This window comes from Nomascus leucogenys, chromosome 18, assembly GCF_006542625.1.
Source record: "Nomascus leucogenys isolate Asia chromosome 18, Asia_NLE_v1, whole genome shotgun sequence".
NCBI lineage: Eukaryota > Metazoa > Chordata > Mammalia > Primates > Hylobatidae > Nomascus > Nomascus leucogenys.
The window spans coordinates 22,749,755-22,769,212 of NC_044398.1; the positions used below are offsets into that span (position 1 = coordinate 22,749,755).

At 43.1% G+C, this 19,458-nt stretch overlaps 1 protein-coding gene and 1 pseudogene across 1 annotated transcript in view; both read left to right on the top strand.

Annotated features, from left to right (window-relative positions):
- Positions 1-11,619: 11,619 nt before the first annotated feature.
- The window catches only part of MCU (mitochondrial calcium uniporter), a 197,401-nt gene continuing 189,562 nt past the window's right edge, over positions 11,620-19,458 (top strand). Inside the window, exon 1 of the mRNA XM_003271237.4 lies at positions 11,620-11,793. Coding sequence (XP_003271285.1) covers positions 11,641-11,793 — 153 coding nt within the window. The 5' untranslated portion in view covers positions 11,620-11,640. The remainder of the gene's footprint in view (positions 11,794-19,458) is intronic.
- LOC115831404 lies at positions 15,841-16,003 on the top strand (annotated as a pseudogene).

Here is a 19,458-nt window from a genome sequence, read left to right on the forward strand (position 1 = left end):
GCCTCCTGGGTTCAAGCAATTCTTCTGCCTTGGCCTCCCAAGTAGCTGGGACTACAGGAGTCCACCACCTCACCTGGCTAATTTTTGTATTAAAACAAATTTTTTTGAATTTTTATTATTTTTTTTGAGACAGAGTGTCGCTCCTGTTGCCCAGGCTGGAGTGCAATGGTGCAATCTTGGCTCACTGCAACCTCAGCCTCCCAAGTTCAAGTGATTCTCCTGCCTCAGCCTCCCGAGTAGCTGAGATTACAGGCATGTGCCACCATGCCTGACTAATTTTGTATTTTTAGTAGAGACAGGGTTTCTCCATGTTGGTCAGGCTGGCCTCGAACTCCCAACCTCAGGTGATCTGCCTGCCTCAGGCTCCCAAAGTGCTCCAAAGTGCTGGGATTACAGTTATGAGCCACGCAACAAGCTAATTTTTGCATTTGTAGTAGAGACGGGATTTCACTATGTTGGCCAGGCTGGTCTTGAACTCCTGACCTCAGTGACCTGCTCACCTTGGCCTCCCAAAGTGCTGGGATTACAGGCATGAGCCACCATACCCAGCCTGAATTTGGGCAGATTCTTAACCTCAATTTCTTCATTTATAAAAGAGGAATACTAAATTGTTTAATACAGATTCCTTAATACAAATTCTTTTTTTTTTTTTTTGAGATGGAGTCTCAATCTGTTGCCCAGGTTAGAGTACAGTGGCATGATCTCAGTTCACCGCAACCTTTGCCACCCAGGTTCAAGTGATTCTCCTGCTTCAGCCTCCCAAGTCGCTGGGATTATAGGCGCCTGCCACTGCACCCAGCTAATTTTTGTAGTTTTAGTAGAGATGGGATTTCACCATCTTGGCCAGGCTGGTCTTGAGCTCCTGACCTCATGATCTACCCGCCTCGGCCTCCCAAAGTGCTGGGATTACAGGCGTGAGGCACCAGGCCCAGCAATACAAATTCTTAACACAAATTCCTTAATCTGTTTTATGAGATACTTTGTCACCTGCTCCTATTGCCTCTCTGATATCAAATGTTGCTACTCTCCCTCTGGCATTTACTCCTACTAATCTTTCAGACCTCACCCAATATTGCTTCCCCGGAAGTGCCTTCTCAGATCCTCAAATCTGGGTGAATGACCTCCTACCATCCTCCCCTACTACCCTTATTTTTATTATATGGTAAGCTTCGTTAGGCCAGAGAATTCATTTTGTTAGCTGTGGTAACTTAACCAAGTCATATTATTTGTTGAAATAAAGAATTAATTTCTCGGACCTCAAGGATAGCCATTACTGCAGTTGCAGAATTTGTTTTATTAAATTTAAGAAGTATTTCAGATCCTTTTAGCTAGGAGATGTCTGGACGCAGTGTAGTTACAGCTAACACATTTGGAAGAGTATAAAGCCAAAGTTCATCTTGTTTATTCACATGCTTTTAGAAACTATTCTTTGTGACCAGCATGTATTAAAAGTGTGTCTGTCAAGATGAAACAAAAATTGAGAATTCCATCCTAAAGGATGCATTCTAGAAATGATTGGGTTTTACTTTTCAAAATTGGCCTGGTTAGTATTAGCTTATATGTAAAATTTAATTCAAAAAGATTCATTTATGTCCCAGGACTTTTTTTTTTTTCGAGACAGTGTCTCGCTCTGTTGCCCAGGCTGGAGTGCAGTGGCGTGATCTCAGCTCACTGCAACCTCCACCTCCCAGGTTCAAGTGATTCTCCTGCCTCAGCCTCCCGAGTAGCTGGGACTACAAGTGCGTGCCACTATGCCCGGCTAATTTTTTGTATTTTTTAATAGAGATAGGGAGCCACCACACCCGGCAAGGACTTTTTTTTTTTTTTTTTTTTTTTTAAGAGATGGAGTCTTGCTCTGTTGCCAAGGCTGGAGTGCAGGCATGTGATCTCAGCTCACTGCAGCCTCATCCTTCCTGGCTCAAGCGATCTTATCACCTCAGCCTACTGAGTAGCTGGGACCACAAGCATGTGCTACCACGCCTGGCTAATTTTGCTTATTTTTTGTAGAGACAGGATCTCATCGTGTTGTCCAGGATGGTCTCAAATTCCTGAGCTCCAGCAGTCTTCCCACCTCAGCTTCCCGAAGTGCTGGGATTACAGGCATGAGCCACCGCACCCAGCCTGTCCCAGGACTATTTCTGGGAAGGGGACCTGGTTGGCAAACAAGAAGTTATTTGTCTCTTCATATTTTTTCACCTTCCAAAAGGCAAAATTGGTAAGAAAGCAGCAAAGTAGCAAAGGCTGGTTTTAAAAGAACCATTAAATCTTTACAATCTTTATTAAATCCTCTTTAATATCAAATCTATATTGTGGGAGGTAATAATAAAGATATTTCCAAATTAACTCAGCATTCTGAGTAAGGACCTTTCACATGTTGTCTTGGGTTAATCATCTAGTGGTATTATGTGAAAATTTTCTCTTCTTGGCAATAAACAAAATATTTTTATCAAATAGATAATAGGCATAATTGCTTCAGGGCCTTAAAGTAGTAGAATTTATAGATGCTTAAATTTTTTATTTTTTTTATTTTTTTATTTTTTTTATTATTATTTTTTTTGAGACGGAGTATCACTCTGTCGCCCAGGCTGGAGTGCAGTGGCTCAATCTCGGCTCACTGCAAGCTCCGCCTCCCGGGTTCACGCCATTCTCCTGCCTCAGCCTCTCCAAGTAGCTGGGACTACAGGCGCCCGCCACCACGCCCGGCTAATTTTTTGTATTTTTTAGTAGAGACGGGGTTTCACCGTGGTCTCGATCTCCTGACCTCGTGATCCGCCCGCCTCGGCCTCCCAAAGTGCTGGGATTACAAGCGTGAGCCACCGCGCCCGGCCTATTTTTTATTTTTTTTTGAGACCGAGTCTCGCTCTGTCGCCCAGGCTGGAGTGCAGTGGCACGATCTTGGCTCACTAGCAAGCTCTACCTCCCAGGTTTATGCCATTCTCCTGCCTCAGCCTCCCGAGTAGCTGGGACTACAAGCTCCCACCGCCATGCCTTTCTAATTTTTTGTATTTTTAGTAGAGACGGGGTTTCACCGTGTTAGCCAGGATGGTCTCGATCTCCTGACCTGGTGATCCGCCTGCCTCGGCCTCCCAAAGTGCTGGGATTACAGGCATGAGCCACTGCGCCCGGCCAGCTTAAATTTTAACAAGCTTATTAGTTTAGTTATTTCCCCGATAGTGAGTAACCCAAAGGGCCCTGTTTCAACCTGATACAGATATATCTTAGCAAAGCAAGGTATGAAGAAAGTAACACAATGTCGTCTTATAATTCTCTGAGACGGAAATTTAGTTTATACCCTAGGCAATGAGGTAGCTTAAAACTATTTAAATAGAATTGTACTCTACTATGCATTGACAGGAAAAAAATTACAATTTCTTTGTGTCTTTTTTTTTAATGGAAGCAGGGCCTCACTATGATGCCCAGGCTAGTCTTGAACTTCTGGGCTCCAGTGATCCTCCTGCCTCTGCCTCAGCTTCCCCAGTGGCTGGGATTGTAGGTGTGCCACTGTACCTGGCTATTCCTCATGTCTTCTTTTTTTTTTTCCGGAGTCTCGCTCTGTCACCCAGGCTGGAGTGCAGTAGCACGATCTTGGCTCACTGCAACCTCTGCCTCCTCGGTTCAAACAGTTCTCCTGTCTCAGCCTCCTGAGTAGCTGGGACTACAGGCGCATGCCATCACACCTGGCTAATTTTTGTATTTTTAGTAGAGGCAGGGTTTCACCATATTGGTCAGGCTAGTCTCAAACCCCTGACCTCAGGTGATTCACCCACCTTGGCCTTCCAAAGTGCTGGCATTACAGGTGTGAACCACTATGCCTGGCCTCTTCATGTTTTCTTAATAAAGTCATTGAGTGGGGTGATTATTACATTGGTGGTATGTTTTAAATTCATGTTATGTTAATGCTCTGAGATTACTCAAGGGCTCTTTCATTCTTTGGAGTGATATGTAAATGTTGGACTACAAAGTTACGGGAAGGATTTATTCCACTTCAAGGTCAGGGTTATGGTAGTTAGATAAATATTTCAGAAAAAGAAATACACAATATAGGGAATGCAAATTTTGGAAAATTTCTCCTCACATATGTTGCCTGGCACCTACTATTCAATATATTTTTCTTGACTGACTGACAATGAATGAATTAGTAAATTATATCAATCCAGGTGTTGTCCCCTACTCTTATCCCAACTCTGAATTAATAATAATTATTTTCTGAGCTTCAACCAATGCTTTTAGATGCTTTTGCTCCCAAGTTTTGGCAGCTGGAATGGCTTTTAAAGTGCCTAATTAAGAACAATTTGTTAATAATTATCTCTGAATAATTTCCTTCCCCCTTCTATTCTTTTTTTTTTTTTTTTTTTTTTTTTTTGAGACAGAGTTTTGCTCTTGTTGCCCAAGCCGGAGTGCAATGCAATGGTGTGATCTTGGCTCACTGCAACCTCCACCTCCCAGGTTCAAGCTATTCTCCTGCCTCAGCCTCCAGAGTACTGGAATTATAGGTGCGCACCACCATGCCCACTTATTTTTTGTATTTTTAGTAGAAAGGGTGTTTCACCATGTTAGCCAGGCTGGTCTTGAAGTCCTGATCTCAGGTGATCCGCCCACCTCAGCCACCAAAAGTGCTGGGATTACAGGCATGAGCCACTATGCCTGGCCTCCCTCTTCTATTTTTTAAGCTGTCTTTATACTCTCCAAGTCTTTTACTATTTTTCATTGCTTAGGTTAGTTTTATTAAATAAAAGAGAACAAAACTTTTTCTCTCTGCCTTTTAATAAATGTGACCCTTTGTGTCATCCTTTCCTTGATCCTTTCCAAATCAGTAGCAGTTGCCATAAGTGACAACTGAGAGACAAGACGCCAAGTGCAATGGCTAAATTTAAAGAGCAGCGTTTGCACCTGTCGTTAACCGGCAATGACCAATCTCACGCCTACAGTTTCCTCCACGCCCTGCCTGCCACCAAGTACAACCCATAGCCCAGATTCTATGTGTTCATGTGTAAATAAGTACTGATGAAGATTATATACATTATGTCAAAATTGAGAATGAATATAGCTTTTTCTTTTCTTTTCTTTTCTTTTTTTTTTTTTTAGGGATGGAGTCTTCCTATGTCGCCCAGGCTGGAATGCAGTGGTATGATCATGGCTCACTGCAGCCTCAGCCTCCTGGGCTCAAATGACTCTCCCACTTCAGCCTCCCAAGCAGCTGGGACTACAGACATGTGCCACCCCACCAGGCTAATTTTAAAATTTTTTGTAGAGATAGGGTCTCACTATGTTGCTCCCAGGCTGGTCTCAAACTCCTGGGCTCAAGTGATCCTCCCAGCTTGGCCTCCCAACATGCTGGGATTACAGGTGTGAGCCACTGCATCCAGCCCCAAAAATAGCATTTTGACAATATATTAGTTTAGTTTAAGAGGAGCTGAAATTTGGGCAAAACCCAGCATGATATAAAGATGTATGGGACCTTGAAGAAGGCAGACTAATATGGCTCAGTATTTGATGAATTTTTGAAGACTTTTAAGGGACCAAAATAATTTTTTTAGACTTGCCATACTTTGTGAATTTCTTTTAGATATCAGCATTGGAAGCTCCTATAAATATAAGTGTTGTATAAAAGAGGCAATCTAAGGAGTAACTGACATCATCTAAAGTTAGCTTCAATTAATTTGCCAGATTGGCACCTCTAACCTGGAAGAGCTCTGTAGGAGAAAGATAGTGACATAAACAATTTTGATATGAAATATACCTAGAATGGTGAAAGAGGGGAACTGTGGCCCAGCCAGCCAAAATAGCCTAGTTAAATAGATGTGATAATCAAGGCCTATGACAGGCCTCCCAGTCAGATCAGCTCAGATCCAGGACCAAGATACTGAGAGAGAAAGTCAAACAACAAATTATGAGAAGATGCAAGAGGGAGAGTTTAATTTTACTGGGACATTTACCCTTAGATGAGATCAAGCTGGTATTCAAAAGAACAGTAGGACAGGTGGCTACAGGGAGAGTAGGAGCAAAGAGTGGAGGTTGGAAGTGTCAGGGCACGTTCAGGGTATGGAGAGTAGATATCTGGGCAGGAGGCTGGGCACGGTGGCTCATGCCTGTAATCCTAGCACTTTGGGAGGCTGAGGCGGGTGAATCACATGGAGAAACCCTGTCTCTACTAAAAATACAAAATTAGCTGGGCGTGGTGGCACATGCCTGTAATCTCAGCTACTCAGGAGGCTGAGGCAGGAGAATCACTTGAACCTGGGAGGCAGAGGTTGCAGTGAGCCGAGATCGCGCCACTGTACTCCAGCTGGGACCACAGAGTGAGACTCCATCTCAAAAAAAAAAAAAAAAAAAAAAAACAGATATCTGGGCAGGGGATTGCTGAGAGAGGAGCCACTTTACCAATTTGGGATTTTTTTGTAGTTCAACCCTATTAGAGAAAGTTGTGATCTTTTGGCACTTTTAAATGCCCTGGAATCGATGGTGTTGGGTTCCATAAGAATGTGAGCCGAATTCTTATTCACTTAGGAGGTGTGGTTTATTTAAGTGCAAAATTAGTGTCCCACCCCTTGAATCACTTCTGATAGAGACAAAAGACTTCCTATATCAAGAAGTCTAGTAAGCAGAAGATTACAGGAGACCACACGTCAACGGAACACAAAAAGGACAGCTTTAAAGTATGCTGCCAACCTCTCAGATTCCGAGAAACATGAACAAAGATAATCCTATTTGAACAAGCCCTGCCCTTCTCAACTCAATGTTTTCCTGGAGTTCTGCTCTCAATGCAGATTGGATGTTCCTGACCTAAAACAATGTTAGATTATAAAGCCACTAAGTTATAAAATGAATGTGGAGTCTGTCATCCTTTGGAGACCAGGACACGAGCCTCCTTCCACACAAAACATTTTACAGGGAATATATAAATCTATCTCTGATTTACTATTTTTATTTATTCATTTTTTTGAGACCTAATCTTACTGTGTCATCCAGGCTTGAGTGCAGTGGCCCTATCGTAGCTTACTGAAGCCTCCAACTCCTGGGTTTAAGGGATCCTCTCACCTCAGCCTCCGCAGTAGCCGAGAGTACTGACACGCGTCACCACACCTGGCTAATTTTTTTGTAGAGCTAGGGTCTTGCCGTGTTGCCCAGGCTGGTATCTCTGATTTAGAGTAGGGTCGAAATCCATATTAGAGTAAGGGAAATGGGAGTGTTGGAGGAAGAAAAAAGAGAAAAATGAGGAAGGAAAAATTGTGTGTGTGTGTGTGTGTGTGTGAAGTGAGAATAGATATAGATATAGACAGGAAAATATATGTCCTGCAGTTTAAGAGTAGAACCCTTCTCAACTACACTGACTAGAAATATTTATGATCCAGAGGAGCTGACAGAAAAAAGACAGAAATCATCACAGAAACTAGGAAGTCATGGGAACAGACGTGGTAGTGATGAAGAGATGACTGCAGGTGGATATATGAGGAGAAATGGGAATAAAAACATCTGGAAAAACAGTAAAGCATAGCCAGCAAACAGGTCTAGGCTGTGGTTCGTGATAAATATTGGAAGGCGAAACCCTTTCCTTTTGGCTTTCCTCTTCGTATACCTTTTCCTGTTAAATACTGCTGATTTCACTTGAATAATAATTCATATTATCAGTAAACAATGAAATGCAGCCCCTAGATCTCTGGGCAGATTCCTTTTATGCTTTCTTGATCATGTCAATGAACCGTGTGCATCACCTACCCTAGCTATTCTGGAATGCTTAGGCAAATACTCCACTGAGTTGAGTCATACTTGAGAGCTGACGTCAGTGTACATTTTAGTAGAGAACCTAGTTAAGGTTTCATGCTCCAGGAAGCCTGTTCTGATTAGTTTTAGCTAAAAAAAAAAAAAAAAAAAAAAAAGATAGTAGAGAACCTAGTTAAGGTCTCTCGCTCCAGGAAGCCTGTTCTGATTAGTTTTAGCTAAAAAAAAAAAAAAAAAAAAAGATCAACCTGTGCTTAAGAGTTGGCACAGAAAACAATTCTGCAGCCATGTTGGTTTTAGGGACCATGTTTTTATAATTACAAAGTAATATGCAGATGAGAACAATTTACTTTTCCTCTATATATAAATTGTAAGATGTGTATACATATACATCTTAAATTCAAGCAGATGAGAATACTTTAAACCATTCAGAAGAATAGCTACCCCTTAAAACTTCCCAGAGGTAACATGTTTTCTTCTGGAAATTACCATCTATCTATCTAAGTTATACATATATATAAATTACTTTAAAAAGGGTCATCTATACCGTGTTATCTATATTATTTAAATGTATAGATAGCACCTGTAATTCCAGCATTTTGGGAGGCTGAGGTGGGAGAATCATTTGAGGTCAGGAGTTCAAGACCAGCCTGGCCAACATGGTGAAACCCCCATCTCTACCAAAAATACAAAAATTAGCTGGGTGTGGTGGTGCAACACCTATATTCCCAGCTACTCAGGAGGCTGAGGCGAGAGCATCGCCTCTGAACCCAGGAGACAAAGGTTGCAGTGAGCCAAGATTGTGCCACTGCTGTCCAGCCTGGGCGATAGAGTGAGACTTCGTCTCAAAAATATATATATATACATGTATAAATAAAAAATATATATAAAATAAAAAAGTATAGATAGAATAATTTTTTTTTAAGAGAGAGGGTCTCACTCTCTCACCCAGGCTAGAGTGCAGTGCCATGATCATAGCTCACCATAACCTCAAATTTCCTGGGCCCAAGCAAGCCTCCTGCCTCAGCCTCCTGAGTAGCTGGGACTACAGGCATGCACCACCACACCCAGCTAATTAAAATATATATATTTTTGGAGATAGGGTCTTGCTGTGTTGCCCAGGCAAGTCTTAAATGTGTGGTCTCAAGTGATCCTCCTGCCTCAGTCTCTCAAAGAGCTGGGATTACAGGTATGAGCCACTGTGCTTGGCCCTCAATTTTTTAATGGTTGAATGATTTTCTGTTACAAAGTTAGTGTCTAATGTATTTAACCATTTCCCTATTGGAAGACATCGAGGTTTTCTTCAACTTCTTTCTCACGAAAGTTACAATTTTTTAAAGTTTTCTGTGGTTGTCTTGCCGTCCTTTTTAAATGTAGTATCTCTGGAGTGATCAGCACAATCTCTGGCACATAGCAGGTATGTTAATTCCCTTTCCTTCTCTCTCTATATAATGTGTGTGTATATACAGGCACACATACACATATATTTATACACACACACACACATACACACACATAATTTTTTTAGGTTTGAGAATGACTTTCTGTTGAGCTATCTACACTTTCTCCTTATCAGGCTTGGCCAACCAGCTCATGTGAGATATGTCCTTTGCAGCTATGAAGAAGTTTTTCGCTATGAGGAGATACTTGATATTTGTTTAAATTAATTGCTGGCCTTGGATTATCAACACCCAGAACTGAGTATAGTCAGTGAATCCTCAGATTTATACAGCCTATCTCTCTCTGGTGCATCAGTGGTTTCATCTTAGTAGATAAAAGATGACACATTTTGGTAAACAGGTAGGAAGAAAACTTTTGCTAATACCGCCAATTTCATGTTTGTGCACTTAAAAATATTATTAGTTCTTTTGCTAATGCATATGAGTAAATCTCACTGCAGGATGCATATCTAATTTTCATGCTTGGAAAAATAGAGTAAAGGCAATTCTAGTAAAATTTCTTAAAGTGGAAAGTGGAAATGGAGCAATCCTGATTCATAGCTAGATCTGGTGAAGGTACAGAAAATAAAAACAAAACTAAAATCCATGGTGATCTCTGTAAGAAGGTGTGAAGGGGTGAGAGAGAAAATGGCACAGCATGGGTAAATACATCAAATGCAGTTGGGATAAATATAGATGGGTGGAAAATAATTGTAAGGGAAATTGTTCCAGGAATGTCATGGATTTCCAACTAAGGGGATTACTGTGTGCAGCTGTTGAATGGGGGCTCATTCTTGAGGTCTCAAGTTCCCCTGTTGGGCAATAAAGCCTTTTGAGTGAGTGACGTGATACCTCACCTGGAGAAGCCAATCATCTCACTGTTTTGGGGTAGGTGGGGCATAAGGATTAAACAAACAAAAAACTTCCACGTCATTTTTTGCCTATTTTTGGCCAAGAAGGTACCATTTCAGTCAAACTTCAAAGAATATTCTTAGAACAAGTGATAACATTTTCTTGATATTTATGTGTGTGTTTGGTTTTTGTTTTAAATTTATCATCTAAGGCTACACTACAAAGATGTTTTCCAAAATTTAAAATAATGCTTGTATTTGCTTCCCAAACTATTTTCCTGCTCCAGATTTTAAAAAGAGATGTGAGAATTTAATCAGCTCATAATAATAAACAGATAGCAAGGAAATACTCTTTTAAGGAAATTCAGGACCCAAAATCTTTCTTAGGCAGTATTCAAGGAACCCTCATTGTGAGTTTAAGTGGAAAGAAGTGTTTTTCAAGAGAAAAGTGTTTGTTATTCCAAAGCGTATTCTGATAACTATTTTGGCAAAATTACGAAACATCATTAAAATAGCCTATTACATGATTTTTTTTTTTTTTTGAGACGGAGTCTCGCTGTGTCGCCCAGGCTGGAGTGCAGTGGCCCGATCTCGGTTCACTGCAAGCTCCGTCTCCCGGGTTCGCCATTTTCCCGGATTCACCGTCTCCCGGGTTCACCGTCTCCAGGGTTCACCATTCTCCTTCCTCAGCCTCCGTAATAGCTGGGACTATAAGCGCCCGCCACCACGCCTGGCTAATTTTTGTATTTTTAGTACAGACGGGTTTTCACCGTGTTAGCCAGGATGGTCTCCATCTCCTGACCTCGTGATCTGCCCGCCTCTGCCTCCCAAAGTGCTGGGATTACAGGCGTGAGCCACCGCGCCCGGCCTTACATGATTTTTTATTACGTATTAATGTGTTCTGTTTCTGTAAATGCACACAAAGTCAAATATGGTAAAATAGTGCTGTTTCTGGAGAGTGTAAGAATATCAGTATAAAGGTGCTGTAAAAATGAATTGGGTATTTGAGATGTATACAGGTCTGTTAATTCACTCTGATGGCATGTACTCATTCTGGGACTTTGATATTGTAATCGTTCTACCCCTCCTATATTATGCTACACATCACAGTCATTAGATCACTCCGTGATGCAGTTAATTCCAGCATATCTAAATATTATCAGTTATAAATGATAACTTTAGGCGTGTAGTTGAGAGTTACAGCATACACAGTTAATGGTTATTAATTTGGTGCCTATTTTGCCAACTTAGAACACTCAGAACTCAACTTAGAACAAAGCTTTTCACAAATATCTATATCCCCCGTTACTCTTATCATAGCTCTATTGTTGGTGAAGATTAGCCAAACTGAACATGCCATCTCTATTGCTGTTATTTTCACGGGCTTGGGTGCCAATTACCGGTTCCCTAGAATTTGCCCGTAATTGACTATGTCCCACTATAGGTAACTCTGGAAGTGACTGGCAGCTTCCAATGTGGTTCTCCCGCCTGTCGATTGGACCTTGGAGGAAGCCCCGCCTCATCAACTCAGTCAAGGGCTTTAGTTGGCCCGGCGTCGGTGAGTGGCGGGTCTTAGCTCCGCCCCGGCCGTCCGCTGCGCTGCCTGGGTCGGCGCCGTTTCCAGTTGAGAGATGGCGGCCGCCGCAGGTAGATCGCTCCTGCTGCTCCTCTCCTCTCGGAGCGGCGGCGGCAGCGGGGGCGCCGGCGGCTGCGGGGCGCTGACTGCCGGCTGCTTCCCTGGGCTGGGCGTCAGCTGCCACCGGCAGCAGCAGCACCACCGGACGGTGAGCGAGCGCGCCCAGAGGCTCCGGGGAGGGCGGGGCGGCGCTGGCGTGTGGGAGCCGCCGGCGGGCAGGCCGCCGGGGCAGCAGGCGAGTTACCTCAACTCCCGGCCGCTCCGGAGGTTGCCGGGCACCGAGGAGCCGCCGTGCCCTTCAGGCGCCTGCGGCGGCGACCAGGAAGGGAGGGCGGGCGGGAGGAAGCCGAGAGGAGGAGGAGGAGGGGCGACGGCGGGGATGTTCCCGCAGGACTGGGGACACCAGGGCGGGGAAGGCACGGGACTTGAACCTCTCCCTGACTCGCCCCCAATCGCGGTCCCTCCCGTCTTCGTTCTTAATAGCCCTGCCCCAAGGCTCCCGAACGGAGCCCGATGGAAGTTGTCCCCTTTCCCTCCTCCTCCGGGCGGATTGGGGAGTTCTGAGTTGCCGCGGCCGCCTTGTGTGTGCCAGGAGAGTGGCAGTGCCATGCTGCTGGGAGCTGCCCCGGAGAGCAGCCCAGGACCCCGGCGGGGCCGCCCCTCGTCCTCTCTCGTCCCGGAGGAGTCGGGCAAGAAGGAAAATCAAACTTTATCCCCCTCTGTGACTTCCTGTGTGTGTGTGCATGGGGAACCGGCTCCCTCGAGATGGATGCTGCATTGCTTCAGGAGGCAAGCTTCATCCTCTTGGGTCCTTAAAGGTGCTTTTGGGGGTCCTTTCGAGGGCTACTGTATAAGCGTGTTCACGCGTGCCTGAAGCGGGAAGGGTGGGCAGCAGGCACAGGAGAAGCGAATATGACAAGTTGTTGACAGAGGCAGAGATTTGGTGGTTGTATTAACCAGTTGTTGCTGGGTTTCATTGGCTGGCAGAAAAAGAGGATTTCTGTTTGAACACTCTTGGGTGAGTGTGTGTGTGTGTGTGTGTGAGAGAGAGAGAGTGTGAGAGAGATTTCTTTTTTCAGTTGCAGGAGATGAATTTGGCATGGAGTTCTTAACCTAACAAGTCAGGAGGTTTCCTTCCCTTGGACTTTCTAGACCTATATGTGTTGGTCTCTGGCCAGCTCTGAGGGAAAGAATGTAGGTTTTATTTCCTGGGGCTGAGTTGTATAGTGTGATTATTAGAGGATCACTGCAAACAGCTTGATAGGAGAAACTACAATAGTACCTTCAACCCTCAATAAACACATCACCTGCCTTGTTCTGATCATAGCTCTTGAGAGGAAACTGAACTGGAGCTCTTCAGAGAGGATACTCCTAAGGCCAGTGACAACATCAAAATCGAGTGCCTGAAAGAGCTATGAAAAGATCTAATGCTCTGCAAAAGCAAGGTTGTATTGTTATTATTAGTCATAGGTATGGACCCTATCCTCATTCTTGTGAGAAGATTGTACCTCTTTTTATCTGGCATACTGGCATATTGCTTTGCCGAAGCTTTTGGGTGAGAGCCAAGAGCTTTTCCACAGTTCAATTTAATTTGCATGTTTCATAGCCTCTAGTTATGTATTTTGTTCTCTTAAAAACATAAAGCCACCCCAAATTTTGATTGCATTCCCCTTTCCGTCAAACTACTTAAAGGCTTCCCAAGTTGTCCTTAAGTCCATATTTTGATAAGACATCTTCTGACTTTGCACAGTTTTTAAGACTGTTTGGGTGTGATATTCATTTAGCATTTTTAAAAATTTGTGCCTTGTATATTTTCCACTATGCAAATTTGTCAGGCTGTGAGTGTCTCCCTTGTGGGGATACTTCATGAAGGTGTTCTCTGTGCTGTTCTAGGGTGGGTAAAAATGAAGTGCTGAATTTGTAACTGAAAGCACAATTAAAACGAAGTGTTATTTCTAAAGGGCAGGAATGTTATGGGAATGGTGACTTGTACATGAATTTAGAATTGTAAGATTTTGAAAAAAATATATAAACATTATTTTTCTACAATTCTTCTGAAGCCATCATGTATACAGCTGTTTCCATAGGATAGTCTGTGATTCCTTACAAGACATTCCATTTAAAAGATATTGAGGCCCTGAAAAGAGAGAGACTTGGCCAAGGTTACGTTAGGTAATACGTAAGTTTTAGGACTCCTACTCATCTGAGATATTCTCACCCCTTATTGTGTTCTTTTTATTGTAAAGTGCAAATGCTCCTTTACATCTCTGTCCTCCCTTATAAAATTTACTATTGTCTGTTAGGAAAGTATTGCTATTTCAAAACCCCATGAATGGGAATTCTTCTGTAAGTAGGTGTTGATTTGAGTACATATATTAGGTGAATATGGGAGCAAACAGCTTACCAGAAAGAATAGATGTTCTGGTAAAGGTCCCTGAGAGACACTAAGGTTGAATCTTGCTTGGGAGACATCCTGTGTATGTGCAGCAGATGGCAGTCTGCATTGGACTGGATCACAAGTCCAGTTTGTGCCACTTTTGTTCTGCTCTATGGTATGGTAAATTACAACCAGGGGGACATAACCAGTTACAGCACTGCCTAATTTTTTGAGTGAGAAGTTCATCTTTTCCAAGTTTCGAGAATGAGTCCAAAGCAATACAGTAGCTCAGCTAGTTGGTAAGTGCAATTATGAAATTATAAACTTAGTTTGTCCCCTCCCCCTTCTCCATTAGTATGTCATTCAACTGAGTAAATAAGAGTAAAGGTACAGGGGCTTATTCAATATTTTTAGCACCATCTAGTGTAATTTTTTTCCTTCTCTCCAGCTTGTGACTGTAACCAAAACTGATGTAAAATGTTTGTTGCCTGCTTTTCTGTATGGTTAGTGAAGGTGGCTGCTATTTTTAAGGATGATTCTTCGAAGAGGAACTGCCTTTCATTGTGAGCTGTGTAATTCCATTGCTAAAACAAACTGTTTCATCTCTGATTATGACAACCCCACTGTTGGCATTTTCTAGCAGTTAACGGCTATGCTGAATTACTACATCTTTTACTTAAGTCTGTCATTGTCCTGTTACAGTTTGTGGCTGACTTGCTCTACTTTACACATCACAGTTCTTTTGGCAATGACATTGTTTCAGATTAACCTGAAAGTTTTAACAGGTTACACTGCCTGACACAGAGGCAGGTCGTAATTCTTTAATTGAGTTCCTCATAGTCTGGCCCAATCTTATTATGCCAGATTCATCCCAGCACAAATACTCTGTTGTACTTAAGCTAGTCTCTGCACTGTCCCGTACATTCATACTAAACCTTTATGGATTTTTTGTAGCTGAATTTCAGCCTTTATCACCCCTAATCACTCCTCTAGCCTTTAAGGTTCATTTCAGGTTACAGACTGTGATGTACAATTCCTTTTGAATCTAACATTCTCACTTTACACATGAGGAAACCTAATAAACTGAGGAAAGTGACTTGTTATATTTGTGGTTACGAATAGACCAAGGATTAAAATTCCTTTACTTTTTTTTTTTATACGAGGTCTTGCTTTGTCACCCAGGCTGGAGTTCGTTGACATTGTCACAGCTCATTGCAATCTTGAACTCCTGGGCTCAAGCTGTCCTCCCACCTCGGCCTCTCCAAGTAATACGCACCACCATGCCCAGCTAATTAAAAAAAATTTTTTTGACTGGGTGCGGTGGCTCACACCTGTAATCCCAGCAACTAGGGAGGCTGAGGCGGGCAGATCAGGAGGTCAGGAGTTGGAGACCAGCCTGGCCAACATGGTGAAACCTCGTCTCTACTAAAAATACAAAACTTAGCCAGGCATGGTGGCAGGCGCCTGTAGTCCCAGCTACTTGGGAGGCTGAGGCAGGAGAATCACTTGAAACTAGAAGGCGGAGGTTGTAGTGAGCCAAGATCATGCCACTGCACTCCAGCCTGGGCGAAAGAGCGAAACTCCATCTCAAAAAAAAAAAAAAAAAAAATTTTTTTTTTTTTTTTGGTAGAGACGGTATTTCTACCGGGCTGGTCTCGAACTCCTGGACTCATCCTCCCAAAGAGCTAGTATTATATACGTAAGCCACTACATCTGGCCAAAAATTCCTTTAAATGGAGATGGATTCAAGAATTCCTAGGGTGAAGATCTGGCCTAAAATTCCTTTAAATGGAGACGGATTCAATAATTCCTAGTGTGAAGATGATACTTTCAGGGATCATTTCTATAGTTCGTTACTAGAAAAGTTTCTCTAAATGTGTAGAGAAAAAAACAATTCCTAGTTTGAATCTTGATTTGTGTAATTCCTGGTTCTTAACCCTTTTCTGTTGTTTTATTCTGTCCTCTCTGAATTCTGATGGGATTTATTATCTTTAGGACACAGATTGACACCGACATGATTTCTAAATGTTTTATTTGTGGGCATCTAATCTTACTGGGGAGAAAAAGCAATGATGTGTATCTTATTACCTTTGTGGCTCATAGACTCTAGCACAATGCTGGGTACATAGGTGACACTCAGACAAGCATTAATTAGCTATGCACCCCTTTTTCTGCTTGCTAGGGAAAAGATATGCCCTTTATCTCCTCTCCCTATCCCCCTACCCCCAGTTTGGCTTGCTTAATAGCCTTCCTTAGGGTAGCCACATTTGGAGAATTGCTTTAAGCTTAGTATTGCCAGTGCTGTCTTTGGTTGTATATTACACTTCTTTATGGTAGATTGATGGAAAGAGTTGGTACCATTGGATTAGCTCAGCAGTGGTCATTAGCTTTCTGACAATAGCCAGCAAAAGTATAGTAATTACCCAGATTATTACAAGTATATGTTTGAATCAGATTCCACGTTTGTTGGTTTATTCTATAGTAAGATTTTGAGAGTTCTGGATAAATATGTTTAAGAACAGACTTCTTCTATTTATTTCTGTATTTATTTTAGATGGAGTGTTGCTCTGTTGCCCAGGCTGGAGTGCAGTGGCATGATCTCGGCTCACTGCAACCTCCACCTCCTGGGTTCAAGTGATTTTCCTGTCTCGGCCTCCCGAGTAGCTGGGCTTATAGGCATGTGCCACCATGCCTGGCTAATTTTTGTATTTTTAGTAGAGACTGGGTTTTGCCATGTTGGCCAAGCTGGTCTTGAACTCCTGGCCTCGGGTAGCCCACCTGCCTTGGCCTCCCAAAGTGCTGAGTTTACAGGCATGAGCCACTGCACCCAGGCCAGACTTCTTCTTTTTTTTTTTTTTTTTTTTTGAGTCTCGCTCTGTTGCCCAGGCTGGAGTACAGTGGCGTGGTCTCAGTTCACTGCAACCTCCGTCTCCTGGGTTCAAGCGATTCTCCTGCCTCAGCCTCCCAAGTAGCTGGGATTACAGGCGTGCACCACCATGCCCGGCTGATTTTTTTGTATTTTTAGTAGAGATGGGATTTCACCATGTTGGTCAGGCTAATCTTGAACTCCTGACCTTGTGATCCACCCGCCTCGGCCTCCCAAAGTGCTGGGATTACAGGTGTGAGCCACCGGGCCTGGCTGACTTCTTTTATTTTTAAGGAAGCAACCATTCTTTTTATTTTTTATTTTTTTTGGAGACAGTCTTGTTCTCTTAACCAGGCTACAGTGCAGTGGTATGGTCATAGCTTGCTGGAGCCCTCAACTCCTGGGCTTAAGCAGTCCTCCCACTTCAGCCTCTTGAGTAGCTGGGTATATAGGCACGTGTCACCATGCCTAGCTCATAAAGAGAATTTTTTTTTTTTTTTTGTAGAAACAGTCTTGCTATGTTGCCCAAGCTGGTTTCTTAACTCCTGGCTTCAATAGATCCTCTCACTTTAGCCTCCCAGAGTGCTGGGATTACAGGCATGAGCTACCACATCCAGCACAAAATCTTGCTTATTTTAAAACTCATAAAATATCTGAATAAACGAACTTGGATATCTTAAAATTCTGATTATTTGAACTTTTCTAAGTCTCAAGTGGCTTTTGTTTATGCCTCATGTAACTCTTTTCTTTAACATGAAATCTAAATAGAAAATACAGCATCAAGAGTGGTTAAGTCAAAGGCAATACATTGGTAGGAAATCATTCAGATGATGTTATCAATGAAGAGCTATTTTATTTCAACTTCAAACATGAGGCAGCCCTAAAACAAAAAATGATTTGCTATCAACTGCTAGGATGTTTTTATTTCTTCTTATGTTTTAGCTTTGCATCCGTATAGATTTTCTTAAAAATTACTGTTTGTTTTCCTGTGGTTAAGGTCAAGATTACCTTTTAATATCTCAGGATAGCTGTTAGAATAGAGGATTCAAAGGCTGATAGCCTTTGAATCTTTTATTCTTTTTCTGAGACAGAGTCTCACTCTGTCGCCCAGGCTGGAGTGCAGTGGCGCAATCTTGGCTCACTGCAACCTCCACCTCTCGGGTTCAAGCAATTCTTCTGCCTTAGCCTCCCGAGTAGATGGGGCTAAAGGCATGCGCCACCACGCCAAGCTAATTTTTGTATTGTTAGTAGTGACGGGGTCTCACCATGTTGGCCAGGCTGGTCTTGAGCTCCTGACCTCAGGTGATCGGCTTGCCTCGGCCTCCCAAAGTGCTGGTATTACAGGCGTGAGCCACCATGCTCAGCCCTTTATTCTTTTTTTTTTGGAGATGAGGTCTTACTCTGTCGCCCAGGCTGGAGTATAGTGATGTGATCACGGCTCACCGCAGCCTTGAAAACTCCTGGGCTCAAGTGGTCCTCCGACCTCAGCCTTTTGAATAGCTAGGACTACAGGCACAATCCACCACACTGGGCTAATTTTTAAATTTTTTGTAGAGATGAAGTCTCACTATGTTGCCCATGTTGGTCTTGAACTCCTCGGCTTGGCCTCCCAAAGTACTGGGATTCTAGGGTGAGCCACCGTGCCCGGGCTCTTTATTCTTTGGTTAATGCCATACCATGGCTCGTGGATATATTAGAATTACTAGGATAACATGTTAGGAAAACTAAGATGTTACTGTAGAAGTTGTGCACTTTAAAAAATCTTAAGAGTTTGCCAGGCGTAGTGACTCATGCCTGTAATCCCAGCACTTTGGGAGGCCGAGGTGGGTGGATCATGAGGTCAGGAGTTCGAGACCAGCCTGACCAACATGGTGAAACCCCGTCTCTACTAAAAATACAAAAAAATTAGCTGGATGTGGTGGTGTGCACCTGTAATCCCAACTACTCGGGAGGCTGAGGCAGGAGAATTGCTTCAACCTGGGAGACAGAGGTTGCAGGCAGGAGAATTGCTTGAACCCAGGAGACGGAGGTTGCAGTGAGCCGAGATCATGCCACTGCACTCCAGCCTGGGTGACAGAACAAGACTCCGTCCCGGAAAAAGGAAAAAAAAAGAACGTTAGTGATTAGAGTTCAGTAAGACCTTATATTGAGGAAACAAGAGTATGAGTGGTGAAATGGCTTTTTTTTTTTTTTTTTTTTTGAGATGGAGTCATGCTGTCATCCATGCTGGAGTGCAGTGGTGCTATCTCTGCCCTCTGCAGTCTCTGTCTCCTGGGTTCAAGTGATTCTGCTGCCCCAGCCTCCTGAGTGGTTGGGACTACAGGTGCACGCCACCGCCCCCTGCTGATTTTTGTATTTTTAGTAGAGATGGGGTTTTGCCGTGTTGGTTAGGCTGGTCTCGAACTACTGACTTCAGGTGATCTGTGTGTCTTGGCCTCCCAAAGTGCTGGGATTACAGGTGTGAGCCACTGTGCCCGGCCGAAATGGTTTTTTTCTTAGTAGATCAGCATGTTAATACAGAACTGGAAATGGGTCATGCATCTTCTCATTTTCCTATTCAATTCTTTTCC